This window comes from Cydia fagiglandana, chromosome 3, assembly GCF_963556715.1.
Source record: "Cydia fagiglandana chromosome 3, ilCydFagi1.1, whole genome shotgun sequence".
Taxonomy (NCBI): Eukaryota; Metazoa; Arthropoda; class Insecta; order Lepidoptera; family Tortricidae; genus Cydia; species Cydia fagiglandana.
The window spans coordinates 537,981-551,964 of NC_085934.1; the positions used below are offsets into that span (position 1 = coordinate 537,981).

At 39.6% G+C, this 13,984-nt stretch overlaps 3 protein-coding genes across 3 annotated transcripts in view; 1 reads left to right on the forward strand and 2 right to left on the reverse strand.

Annotated features, from left to right (window-relative positions):
- Positions 1–169: 169 nt before the first annotated feature.
- On the reverse strand, positions 170–6,488 carry LOC134680478 (small ribosomal subunit protein mS29). The gene is made up of 8 exons (XM_063539607.1): positions 6,308–6,488; positions 5,722–5,935; positions 5,225–5,317; positions 4,185–4,330; positions 3,616–3,776; positions 2,449–2,590; positions 1,951–2,043; positions 170–397 (listed from the first exon to the last, which is right to left on the reverse strand). Exons 1-8 carry the CDS (start codon positions 6,383–6,385, stop codon positions 209–211), a joined length of 1,116 nt encoding a protein of 371 aa, XP_063395677.1. The 5' UTR covers positions 6,386–6,488; the 3' UTR covers positions 170–208.
- Positions 6,489–6,828: 340 nt separating this feature from the next.
- LOC134679795 (unconventional prefoldin RPB5 interactor-like protein) lies at positions 6,829–10,412 on the reverse strand. Its single transcript, XM_063538682.1, has 4 exons — positions 10,242–10,412; positions 9,926–10,169; positions 7,527–8,166; positions 6,829–7,363 (listed from the first exon to the last, which is right to left on the reverse strand). Exons 1-4 carry the CDS (start codon positions 10,269–10,271, stop codon positions 6,874–6,876), a joined length of 1,404 nt encoding a protein of 467 aa, XP_063394752.1. The 5' UTR covers positions 10,272–10,412; the 3' UTR covers positions 6,829–6,873.
- Positions 10,413–10,623: 211 nt separating this feature from the next.
- LOC134679800 (NBAS subunit of NRZ tethering complex-like) overlaps positions 10,624–13,984 on the forward strand; it is a 56,213-nt gene continuing 52,852 nt past the window's right edge. Inside the window, exons 1-7 of the mRNA XM_063538688.1 lie at positions 10,624–10,851; positions 10,968–11,065; positions 11,417–11,550; positions 12,362–12,495; positions 12,712–12,806; positions 13,130–13,304; positions 13,668–13,823. Of these exons, the coding sequence (XP_063394758.1) occupies positions 10,780–10,851; positions 10,968–11,065; positions 11,417–11,550; positions 12,362–12,495; positions 12,712–12,806; positions 13,130–13,304; positions 13,668–13,823 (864 nt within the window). The 5' untranslated portion in view covers positions 10,624–10,779. The remainder of the gene's footprint in view (positions 10,852–10,967; positions 11,066–11,416; positions 11,551–12,361; positions 12,496–12,711; positions 12,807–13,129; positions 13,305–13,667; positions 13,824–13,984) is intronic.

Genomic DNA, 13,984 nt, shown 5'->3' on the forward strand with positions numbered 1-13,984 from the left:
CCATCAAATTAATACATATGCCAAATTTTCAGATGGACAATATCTATTTTAATGTCAAACAGTAGTATAGAGTCCATACTTGCTTGCTCAAGAAAATAGGGTTGGGATATTAACAATCATACCCAAACAAAAACAGGAACACTTGTTAGTATAAATAAAACTACAGTCATAAATATCTACATACAAATATATTATCCTAATTAAAACTTTATAATGGTGCACACAGCTCCATAAACCTATAAGGGTTGCCAGCGCTGACAAACTTCAGTTCAGTCTCCACCTCCTCAGGGCCGCGCAGCCAGAGCCGGTCGCGGTAGTAGCTGGCGCAGGAGAGGAACTCCTTCTCTGAGTACCTGCCCACTTCCACTGGGATGAAGGGGTCCAAGTGCTCGAAGCCCTGGAATTATAGGATACTTCTGAATACTAACTCAATCAGAATCATTAATTTAGGAATACTCAGGTATAATCATGAGTTTTTTTATTGTTATGGTAAAAATCAATCACAATTCTTATAAGAATGGTTTTGTAACTCATTTACCAACTTTCTCTTTCTGCACTGGCAGACTTATTTTTTATTATATTTAAATTATTTAATTAAATTACTGTATTGCTATTGCATTGGCACTATATGTCTGCAATAAGTCGCAATATGTAAAGGACCTTAAAGCATATATGAACTATATGTATATGTCGCAGTCGGATCGTATAATCCGCCGTATTATATTACGGCTAGCCGTTTTCAAAAACAGGGGCGTTTTGAAATGCGGCGGTTTAACGATTAGCCGTATTGAATGCGGCTGAATGAGAATCCGCCGGAATGTATTCGGCGCCATACGTTCTTCAACACGGCTAGCCGTAATGTAATACAGCGAGTCATTAGCCGCCGCTTTGACAGTTTTTAGGGTTCCGTACCCAAAGGGTAAAACGGGACCCTATTACTAAGACTTCGCTGTCCGTCTGTCCGTCCGTCCGTCCGTCCGTCCGTCCGTCCGTCCGTCTGTCACCAGGCTGTATCTCACGAACCGTGATAGCTAGACAGTTGAAATTTTCACAGATGATGTATTTCTGTTGCCGCTATAACAACAAATACTAAAAACAGAATAAAATAAAGATTTAAATGGGGCTCCCATACAACAAACGTGATTTTTGACCAAAGTTAAGCAACGTCGGGAGGGGTCAGTACTTGGATGGGTGACCGTTTTTTTTTTTTGCTTTTTTTTGTTTTTTTTTTTTTTGCTTTATGGTACGGAACCCTTCGTGCGCGAGTCAGACTCGCACTTGCCCGGTTTTTAGTTCCCATGTTTAACACTCGTGGCGCTGCCTGACAAACGCTGGGGTGTCCATCAAATCTGGAGTTTGTCGGACTGTTTCTTTTAAAAAAAAAATTTCCTTCGCAACTTAACTAGACGGAGCCCCGCTTCGCGGGGCTCCTATTTCTGAGCGGTTTGCCCTTCGGGCATCTGAAGCTACCTAACGAACCTAACCTACCTACCTATTGATTAAGTGAGACGTCCGTGAAAACATTACTTTGGGGAAAAAAGCGTAGGTAAGTAATTAGGTTAGGTTCGTTAGGTAACTTCAGATGCCCGAAGGGCAAACCGCCCAGAAATAGGAGCCCCGCTTGCGGGGCTCCGTCTATTTAAGTTGTGAAGGAAATGTTTTGGAAAAGAAACACATGTAGTGCGGTGGGACCATGGTAGAAATAAATTAAATTGCAAACATTGTCAAACTCCGGTTACGTAGGCGACCGAAAGAACTGGTCACTCTACAATGTACGATGCGGCTAAACGTGGGCCGCCTTATTAAAGAACGTATCGCAGTGACAATCCGGCTAATCGTCGAACCGCCGCATTTCAAAACGCCCCTGTTTTTGAAAACGGCTAGCCGTAATGTAATACGGCGGATTATACGATCTGACTACGACATATATACCGTTACTGAAATACAAACCTTTTTGTATAGCAAGTATTTAGGTAGATATGACTCCTGATGATCATCGGGCACCGCCAACTGGTCCGCTGTCACCACAACTACGCCGTTACTCTGAGGAAAAGAAGAACTATTATGAATAAAAAGGGTTTCAAATAGCGGTATACTGGTAGAAAATATTTTTACACAACTATACTCTCTTTTCCCCAAAAATTCTTGGACTATGTGCATAAAACTCTGGTGTCTGTCTTCATGACATCCTATCTTCCCCTGTATTTTATTTATAACCTGTATTGTTTTTTTTTCTTTATTTAAAAAGCTTTTGCGAGGATTTGCGACCTCCGTACACCATGTCTTTGAAAAGTACCTACTGCTTTTGTATGTACCGATTACGATTTATTTAAATCTTTGTTTATTCTATTTTTATACATTCCTTTTCACAGTGTGCCAGTATTAGTTCGGCTTGCTCTACATACAAATTAAAAAAGTAAGTAATACTAGTATAGGATGTGAACATACCCAGTCGTTGGTGGTGAGGTCTAAGAAGGAGGTAGTGAGCGTGACCTCCTCGGGCCTGACCTCTCGCTTGCTGGGGGTCCGCAGGCGCGTCAGCGGGTAGAAGAACCCGTTGAAACCGTCCACGGCCACGAATGTTTTGCAACTGTAATTTGATTTAATTTATGAAACAATGGGGTTGGCAACTGTCAAAGGTTTGCATAGATGGCGCCATCATAGCTTGCCCCTTTTTCTATGAGATTTGGCTTAAAGAGCTGGCATACAAAGCATTAAAAAAAAATTACAATTCTAGGGATTGAGCAAGCTATGATGGCGCCATCTGCTTAATACTTCGACCGACCAACCCCATTTAAATTGATAGTAAGGGACACATAATTAAAAGGGTACAAGAATACGTTAGAAATGTTTTAAGAGTTGAGTGGCTGAAATGTTGCTTCGTAAGCTTAACTTAAGGTACATTAAATGGTTTGCCAAACTATAGGAATGACCTGGACAATTTTGTCTAGTCAGGCGTGGCTCACTCCGCGATCTCGTCGCGTTGCTACAGGTAGCTAAAAGTACATCCGTTCGGCCCCAATTTTGGGGTTTGCCATAAGCCGCGCGTGGCGCTGTCGCCACCTAGCGGCCATAACCATATCTGTGCTGATCGTAACAGACGCGTTTTGTTAGAGAGTGAGTCTTCTGTACCTAGTACTATTATTCTGTGGTCTAGTTTTAATTTTTCATTCATAATTAGTTACCTTATTCTCAACTAGATGGCGCTGGGATAGAGATAGATCGCGCAAGCGTTTGGCCAGCTTAGAACATAGACGTTTGTGGCCTCGAATGTCCATTTCCCCTAATGTCCAGTTGTTAGACAGAGTGTAATTTGGTTATTTTTGTATATCACTGATCATTAAAAGACTAAAGTCGATATCTCTATATTCTATTCTTAAGTTTAGTGTGTTTCAAGCCACATTGAACATAGGGTGGTACTCCATCTGTCCATTATATTGGTCCAATGTCATTGCGTCTCACTCTCTCATTGAGCAAAATGTGAGACAAAATACATATTGGACAAATAAATTATTATTGTGGGGCTTAGTCAATTTGTGTAAAAATGTCCTATAATATTTATTTATTTATTTAAATTGGGCAGGTGGAATACCACCCACAAAGTTCAGTCCTCACCGCTTACTGCAAGACAGCAGTTTAATTTCTTGAACCAGCGCATCGACGACGTCACAAGCGTATTTGACTCTGTTTATTCCATGTTCGACTAGTTGCGATAGTGGCGCCCCCGCTTCGGTGTTCTCGCGTTTGCTCCACACGTATTCTTTTGAGAGGACCAACTGTAAAAAAGGATATATTAAAATCAAGGAAATAGTAAATTAGTTAACATGAGGTTACAATATTCAGTTTTTAGTGATAATGCAGACGGTGAAATAGAATTTCAAGCTCCTGAGTTTCTGCGTGAAAATGGTAGACACACATGATGATGACAAAGACCAAAAGTTGGGGAATCAGTAGCAGGGGGGAGGTAGAAAAACAAAATGCAATCCGCCAGGGGCGACATACGCTGCCCTTAGCAGATTGGCGCCCCGTGGCCCGGATGGCCCTACGCCCCTGATCTGTAGGACAAAAATAGTAAGTAATAAACTGATTTCTGATTTCTACAGGTATTAATTGGTTTATAAGAAAACACAATTCCTCTAATGAGGGCGTCACTGGACGGTCCGTGCAGTCCATGTTTATCTTACATGTGGGTTCTTGAGCAGCGCCTGGTTCTGGCTCTTGAAGTGCAGCAGCCACGCGGCTGCGTCCAGGGGCAGGTCGACGAACCCTTCCCGAGTGGTGGAGTTCGCCATCTCCTTGTGCCGAGGGATGCGGCGGAGCCATTCCGATACTGGAGTATTGCACAAAAAACTTACAAGAATTTTCCTTGTCTATTGGCTCCTCTACACGATGGGCCAACGCCGACCACTCCAAGGGATGCAGCCATGCGTTAGAGGGAGCAAGTAATATTGCTATCTCATTCTATCGCATGGCTATATGGCCTCGTCGTGTAGAGGAGTCATATGGCGTATTTATTAACTTTGATGTTTTGAAATTTGGACGTTAACCAGAGCGTAAATTAACACATTCACCGGCTAGACGGGCTTTCTGCTTGTAGCCGCTTTTCGCTACATATGGTTTTTCTCGTATTATAGGCTACGCTCCGATAATGAACTGGTTCACAGGCCATAAGAAAAGGAAAAGAGGTAGACCATTTAGAAGATGGGTGGACGACATCAAAGCCACAGCAGGAACCACATGGACGAGAGTTGCCAAGGATAGAGAGGAATGGAGAAGGTTGGAGGAGGCCTTTTGCCAATAAATGGCACACAGACAGAAAAAAAACGCAAGAACTGTAGAAAATAATGCAATTTACTGTCTGAAATAAAGGATTATTACATTATTACATTACATAGGCTACGCTCGCATAGCGCGCTGGCACTTAATGTGTGTGTTAAAAAAGGAAATAGAAATCCAATGTCTTCAGACCTCTGTTGATTATAAACAAGCAAGATTATGCTTGGTTATGGATATTGTGGCAACATGTCTTATATGATGAAGTAAATTAAGTATAATCAGTACAATTAATAAGTCTTATCTTGTAAAAACAACAATAGGTGAAATACAAAACATTAAAAAACAAGACCGAAGTGATCCCATAAGTGTTCCGTAAACAAAGTTTTGTACGGAACACTAAAAAGACAATCTTTAGTATAAATAAGAAAGTGAGTAATTATAAACTTACCCCAGGGCACATGCACAATGAGGTAGCCTTCAGTGTGAGCATAGTGCAGCAGGTGCGCCATCGTGAGGGACTTGCCAGAGCCTTTTTCTCCATCTGATTGTATTGCTCGGAAACATATTGGTCAACATTTTGAATTACACTTTATTCAAATGTAAGATGTAATATATATAAACAAACATCAATACAGAAGATTTTCAATGACAAATTCTTTAAAAAAGTATATATTTGATTTTTCTATGCAATTAAGAGGGCTAAAAATATATTACTTACCTACTTTCAAAGTATTATGATATTTTTTTTTTATTCCAATACTAGAAAGTATAACAAAACTTCTTAGCCTTTCCTTTCCTACCATTCCTAGTGTTACCATACCTAAATACTGTAAAATATTATACATTCACTTACTTATCAGCAAACATCCGATAGAATCCGATGTATGCTTATCAGCCACTAGTATGAATAAAAAGCATTTCAAAAAAGTTATTTTCAAAGGATACAAAGAACATATCTAATAACCGGCTTATCGAAATCCGTAGCCTTAATGCACTCCATAATATCAAGAGCCGGCCGCCGCACCATAATACTAGCCTCAGTGAAAGTTTTGTTCTGCTTCTGGAAGCTCTTGGGGAACCCTCCCTGCCCGAACAGCTGCTTCACTACATCGGGCTTGAGGGTGTAGAACATGCCGATTTGGTTGTCATTGTGTTGGGACTGAAAAAGGTTTTGTTTATATCATGGTAGCCTCTTGGCCAGTGGCGGATTTGCCCTATGGCACAGTAGGCCCGGGCCTAGGGCGGCAAATTGTGACAAAAAATTCGCTGATGGTAACAAGAAATAACTCAAAATGTAGTCAATATTATGGGTGCCTTGAAAGGGGCGGCTACAGGGCCTGGGGTCTAGGGCGGCAAAGACTGCAAATCAACCACTGCTCTTGGCTTTTCTAAAACGGTTTAGGGACGGTTTTGGAGACAAATGTAGTATTGTGAGTGGCAAAAAGAGGTTGTACTTAAGCTTAAAGTACCAGAATAGATACTCTTATAATCAATTTTTGTTGTAACTTTCATGGACTCTAAAATGACTTACTGGTGAAGCTTCGGAGGTCCTAAAGTTTACAGCCTGAGAGTAACGCCGGCAAAGATGTCTCCAGCTGCGCGAAAGCATCGTGAAAATGTATGTGGGGTCGGAATTGTGTTATTTTTTAATTAATTAATGGCTTTTATTTTAACAACATAACCTACAAAAAGGCTCATTGAACTGACAGCACCAGTTGACAGCTGTTGTTCGTCTAGAAATGAGTATATTGCGATTCGTTCGGAAACATGTACTAAATCACATGTTTGGATGGTGGTCGAAAATCACGAACCACGAATCAACTTGAAATCAATCAAATGTTAAAATTTTCTCAATTATAATATTGACGATAAACCACATAATCCATTGTTGCCTCGATTTCATCGCTAGCATAATTAAAATTCCTAAAATCGCCGAGCAGCACTATTTCAATGTAATGTAAGTACCCTCTTTTTTGAAAAAATGTTTTATGAAAGTATACTCCACCAAACGATATGGAGAGGTATTATATCCGTATGTAATAAAACACAGAATATGCTAAAAAGTTATGTAATTTCGTTGTATTTACAAATTTTACATTATTTGAGATTTTGCTGTCTCCGTTTCTTAAATAAGCTCACAGGCCTTTTGTCCCCACTCTCATATTTGTTATCATTCTCATCCACTTTTTCAACCACATCGCTAACAACAATGGTCTTGTTCATCTTTCGATTATCCTCTGCTTCCTGAAAGTCGACAACTTTTGTCCTCTTCTCATTTCTAGGTCCACAGGGTGACAAGTCCCTTTCATACTTTGATTTTTTCAAAATAGATGTGGTTTCTGTAAACGAGCTAGCAAAAGCTTCATAAATATCACTAGGCTTTGTAATTCCTTTTTCCTTATCATAAGGTGTAGTATCTGGCTCTGTGTCTGAATGTGTGAATGTTAATTCCAATGTTTCGCTGTCATCTTCATCAGCAAAAGACACACTTCTTTTTATTTTATCTGCCGGCTGTTTTAATGTATGTTCTTGTTCAGATTCTTCATCAGCTTCTTCAACATCTTCATTTTCGAGAATGTCATCTAATCTGTAATGTAAAGCAAATATTAATGATTAAATATTACAAATGGCATCTCACATTTTGAAACATATTTTGAAAACATTTAAATCTGAATTTATGCTATGCATCATTTTACAAGGCTTCTATCAGATTTAATATTATACACAATTATCACTAGGAACTATGGTACCTATCCATTTCATCTTCCAACTCCTCTAATTGTTCCATTTCGTCCAATTTTGATAATATATCCTTTTCAGTTTGACTAGGAGCAGTTTCTTTATTCTTCAAATCAGTCAGTTTCTCTTTCAATTCATTTTGTCTATCAATCACTTGTTGTAATAGTTCCATTTTATCATCATCTTTATGAGCATCCTTTTCTTTTAAGATTTTATTATTTTTATATTCTATATTTCTTGTCCTACACTTTTCCTTTATATCACTAATAACTTGTTTTGGCCCATCCTCTTCATTTTTATCTGTTTCTATTTGATTATCATGTCCTCTTTTCAATTTATTAACATTTTTTTCTCTATTTATATCCATTTTTGCCATTTCTTCTTCCAACTCCTCTTGTAGCTCTAGTTCCTCAAGTCTGTTCCACAGTTCCTCCTCATCTACCTCCTCCTTAGGTTCCTCAGTCTTACTTCTCTGCTTATACTGTCTCATGTTCTCCCGGTGTTTCTCTCTCCATTTTAAATCTTCCTCTTCTGTATATTCTTCTATTATTTCTTGTCCTTGATCTTTTAATACATTCTTAGCACCAAATTGGAGCTGGTTTTTAATATATTCTCTTTCCTTTTGCAGTGCTTCTACTTTTGATTCTGCATCTGAAAAATATGTACTTCTATTAATTTATTTCTAAATACTTATATTCATTTTTGTTTGCAATTATAAAATACAGGGTTACTTTTTTACCAGTACAATAAATCAACATACGTAATTGTTGCCAAAAATAAAAAATACTAGCATTCTTTGTTACTACTATTTGGGAACAAAAAAACAAAAATACCAATGCCCGAACTTATCCGCTAAAGTACTAGAAAATGTGGATGCCTTACGCATCAATTAGCAAACGCACGAACTGGCAACTGTTTGTTTACATCATCGCGCGCGATTTAGCGAGCGGCGGCGGCGCACGTATTGACATAAAAAAATACTACTTGATCCCAATTCTTCCTTCATACTTGCACGGTATTAGGACCGTCAAAATGAAGATGTTGCTTTGTGTGAAGTATGACAAAAGGTCTCGAAATCTGATAAAATTACGAAGTAAGTCTGCAACATTTTTCATTGAGGCGTATTTAAAAAATTGGAATCAACTACAATGATTGAAATCTACCCTACATACCTAATTAATGGAGTCCATTTATCGTACTAATTCACATCCGCTGAGCTGCCACTGTATTTTCACCACTAAGAAAGTAACTACGAACCATTTCGTAGTACTCGCGGTTTGTAAACATCGCTAATCGTGTCGCGCGCGTAACTTTCGACTGTAGGGTAGGAATAGAAACTGCGTGCGTGCACTCACGAAGGACGATTCGCGCGGACTAGTCTATCTTATCGGTCAAAGGGTTGCATCTTGCATTCGCAGTTTCCCGGATGCTTTGTTGTCAAATCGTGCGCCGCCGGCCGCTCGCCCCGCCCCGCCCCTTTTACGTCATACCGTTGACACCTTGTAATTAGTGCAACCAGAAGTTACTAAATTGGTGAAGGATAAATTAATTGATGCGAAATAAAATAAAAAATATTTTTTATTTGTGCAATGTGATCTATTATCGATACCAATGATGTGGTAAAATTTATTGTACCGGTAAAAAAGTAACCCTGTATTGGCAGTAGTAGTAATAAGTTCATTTTTATTAGGGTTCCGTACCCAAAGGGTAAAACGGGACCCTATTACTAAGACTTCGCTGTCTGTCCGTCCGTCCGTCCGTCCGTCCGTCCGTCTGTCTGTCACCAGGCTGTATCTCACGAACCGTGATAGCTAGACAGTTGAAAATTTCACAGATGATGTATTTCTGTTGCCGCTATAACAACAAATACTAAAAACAGAATAAAATAAAGATTTAAGTGGGGCTCCCATACAGCAAACGCGATTTTTGACCAAAGTTAAGCAACATCGGGCGTGGTCAGTACTTGGATGAGTGACCGTTTTCTTTTTGGATTTTTTCCGTTTTTTTTTTGCTTTATAGTACGGAACCCTTCGTGCGCGAGTCCGACTCGCACTTGCCCGGTTTTTTAAGTATGATGTTGATTTCTCCCTCCAGCAAGTTTAACAATAGTAATAGCTACTCTATCAGAAATACTGTGAAAATAAGGTAAAGGGTAATGTTAGGAATGCCTCAAGATTAAGGTAAGCCACCCTGCTCATATTGGCCATTTCTCTCTCTGATAGGTCCCTCATTACTGAGGATTGTGGTCAATGGCCATTTACAATCGCTATAAAACATAGTGGCCAATGTTTAAGCCGGTGTGTAATTTAAAAGTGGTAAGAATTAGGTTAGGGTGGCTGAGGACAAAAACAACAAAAATTAGATGAAGTCAAAACAAGCATACAGGTTTTTCTTGCAAAGTACTACCTACCTTTAATTCTATTCTGCCGAAGCACTTCTGCCTGTGACAGCGAGCACTTAACAAAATAGTCAGCGCCCAGAGCAACAGTAACTTCATTGGTATGTTTCAAAACACCTCGAAAGAATACCTTGCTACCCACTGGAACCAACGCCGGGACTTTTAACTTATCGGCATACACATTAAAGTCTAGCGTCCTCAAAGTATGCAGATAATTCTCCCAGAAACGCAGGTTTTCCTCATTTTTAGCTAAGCTCTGAAACATAACGTAAACAATCAGCAAAGTTATGTTTTCTAAGCTGCGTAAAAGTTTAAGAAAGTTTTTTACCTTATAGTATATATCTGATAAAATGTTCATGGTTTATCAATTACAGTTTAGAACACGGTTAATAAGACTTAGAGTATACACAATATAAAATTAACAACACGAATTTACAGTATTCTGTTTTTGTTTAACATAAATAACCTACAAATAAATGGAGGAAACAACGTTTGACAATCATGACATTTAGAGAGGGTATAGTTCCTAAATGAGTAAAAAAAATCTATCCAATATATTGGTCTGTGCGTTTCACTCTCTCACTAAGCTTAATGTGAGACGCAAGACACGTTGGACAAGGAAATTGGACAGGTGGAATACCACCCTTATACAAAAAAAGAACCAGACCAGTGACTTTACGGTTTCTGAACGAGCCCCCCCCAGGATAATCACAACGTCAATACTTTTCTGTCACTGTCAAAAACATACGTTCAATTTCGTCAACACTGAAATTAATTTTCAAGTTTGTTAAATATTTCAGTGTAATATGGTATACAAATCATCGTTATCCATTTGAATAGTTTATTAGTAATCAAATAGTTTCACAATGGAAGAAAACAAGTCCATTTTACATGAATTATACGTGTTTTCTGAATGGAAACCAGAACCCGAATACATCGTAAGTTTTCTCATTTCATTTTCTCTAAATATTAGCTTAGTCTCATGTGACAGCGTTGCTGAATGTTTCATGTATATTATATTTTTGTAAAAGGTAATTACATTTATGTTCAACAGCAAAAACCGGATAATATTCTTCCGGAAAATATATCAGCTCTCTGGCGATGGTTGAAGTTTTTCGGACCTAAAAAGAGCCTTATTGACAGCATTGCAGCGTAAGTTTCTTATTATGTTTATTTAATACAGAAAGGTGGACGGCAAAGGTGGATGGGATTGGGAAAGGTGGACGGCAGACGGCCTAGAGGACCAAGTCCAACGAGATGGTGTGACCAAATATCCGCCCAGATGGACATCACACTAAGCAACGCTTTCCACAAAGCAACCGACAGGGAGAAGTGGAGAGCTGCCATAGGAAAAATTAGTAAGCGGAGTCACGATCCTCAGCAGTGAGGGACCGACTTAGAAGAAGAAGAATACAGAAACGTTTTTATTAAGACTAGTTTTAAGTAGAATTAAGGAGTTTTAGGATAGATAGAATCAACTAATGAATTTTCATTAAATTTCAGATGCAAGGAAAGACAGCAGAAGTGGCACATAGCGCTCGGGGACGAAGGCAAGGTGATTGCGGTCCTGACTGATAATATTCTGGAGATTAGAACAAAGCGCTCCGAGTATGCCACAATAGCAGCTCGGACTACAGGTGAGATATAGCCTCCTAAGGCCCAGCCATACTAATGAAAAATCCAGAATTTACCACTAAACTTTGAATCTTTAGTGCAGGGAATAGAGTTGATTTTGGTTATGTTTGAAAATTGAATGAAACAAAAGAAATGCGGCTCTGTCCCAATAGAATATGATTTCAATTTCGTCGAACTGAATAAGTACTATAGGTAGGACCATGGGCCTTGGGAGGATAGATAACCCAATATTAGATAGAGGACCAAAATGAGAACCAAATGAGATTATTACTGGTAAAAATAATCTATAGATAAAATATATTAAATTTAAAATAGTGTGATCAGTATCATGTGTGATATGCTCTCTATAGTGCAACAACTGTCTATCTATCTATCTAGCCCCTTTGTTCTGAGTTAGAGTATATCTCTAAGCTCAGGGTGCCGCTTGGCAAAGGCCTCCTCTAGCTCTTTCCATTGAGGTCTGTCGTGGGCCACTCTTCTCCAGTTCGGGCCTGCTGTGCGTCTGAACGCAACAACTGTAACCTATGTTAATTTTGAAGACAAGACAACAAAAAGATTAAGAATGTGTTGCAATATATTTGGCCAATCTGGCTAAGTGGCTATCACTACCTATTTGATAGGGGCTATACATACATTTCGTGGCTGTGTAGGACTATGCACAGCCACGAAATTGTCACCCTACCTGACTCACTGCTTTTGTAGTCTGTAATTAATTACCGTTCACTGTCTGTAATAGACTCGAAGACCAATGATGATACGTAAAAATTAAGAGTGAACTTACATGCAAAGTTGTAAAGTTTACTTTTTTTACAGTGTCCCGAGATGCGTATCCTCAATGGCGCAAGTTGGTGTGGAGTCCAGACTGCTCATTCCTGGCCATGGCTTATGGAAACGGTGTGGTCAGCTTCTTTGATCTGACTGCATCCAACCTCTTCAACATACCAGCAGTAAGTAAAAATCCATTTATTTAGACCTCACGCACAAGGCCCCATGTCTCTATCATTTTGAAAAATTTGCAAATTCAACCGATAAGTACTTATACCTATTACTATTGAAAAAAAATCACGAAAATTGGTCAAAATATGCAACCTGTAGAGGAGAACAGTCATACAATTTATAAAGGTCATATTTCAAATATTGAGTGATAATTTTGATATTTTTAGGATTGTACAAGACCAGGAGGGCTGGAGTGCACTGACAACACCCATGCGGTGGCCGACATCATTTTCATGCCACTTAGGGTGAAGGATAACAAATGGTAAGTATACTTTTCTGTTTTGGGTCAGTACTTTAATCAACTAATCACACACCATATGCTAAGAGGCCCAAAAGGCTCTTAAACAGTATTGTAGTTAGCGAAAAAGTGATGTATGATATAAACTAAAGTTACCCCTGCGTCGCCAGGGAGATACATTGTGAGAGGTACGCGTTAGCCTTAGGGTCTCCTGTGGTGTCGACCAGCCACGTTGATAGGGCCCTCATGAATACAAATTAGTCTTAAGACCAAATAAAGCAATGTTTTACTATTTGCCATGTAATAATTTCGTCTGCAACAGTGTTAATTAATTCGTCTATTCACAGGAATTGGGAGGTCCTGGTGGTGACATACGACGGTCGCATCCGCGGTTTCCTGATCTCCGTGGAGGGCTGTGAGCTACACCACTCCTTCAGCTTCCCCGGAGGCGCCGGCACTGTCGTCCACTGCTCCACGCACGCCACGCTGCTGGTCGCCGGTCTGCCGAGGGCTGCAGTCAAGGTAGGTGCATAGTCACGTTTTGTCACGGCTCATGGGAGCCACGGGAGCCTGGGGCCGCTTGGCAACTAATCCCATGGTTTACCCATGATTTATGATCTTTTTTTGAGTATTAGTTTTTACGAAAGCCACTGTCATCTGACCTTCCAACCCAGAAGGCAAACTAGGCCTTATCGGGATTAGTCCGGTTTCCTTCACCGACAATCATTTCAATTGTAGGCTAATAATTTAAGCTTACCATAAATTGCTGGCCTAACAATTAAATATTGATTCTGACTAGAACCATTGTTTGTTACCGACCTAGAAATATATTCCGAATGAAAATTGTTTTCAGTAATTTATATTAATTTACTTTTTACCTGACAGGACCCCTCCTCACCGCTGAGCGCTGGCATCACCGCCTGGCGCATACTGAACGAAGCGCCCTGGTACAAGCTTTCTGTAGTATCCGACCAGCTGGAGACACAGCTAGCCAACCAGGGCTTCCAGTTCTATGTACCGTTCGTGTCTGCTAAAAATTTGGTAAGTCTTGTGATTGGCCACAAAGAAGAGTTGATATTTGATATTTGAGTGAAGTCTAAGAACTGATTTTAAGCTAATACAAGCTCCAATACTTGTAGTTTCTGGAGAAAACCTCGGCAGGGACTCGACAGCCGCAGCGTTTATTTCGTCATTTCTTTAAA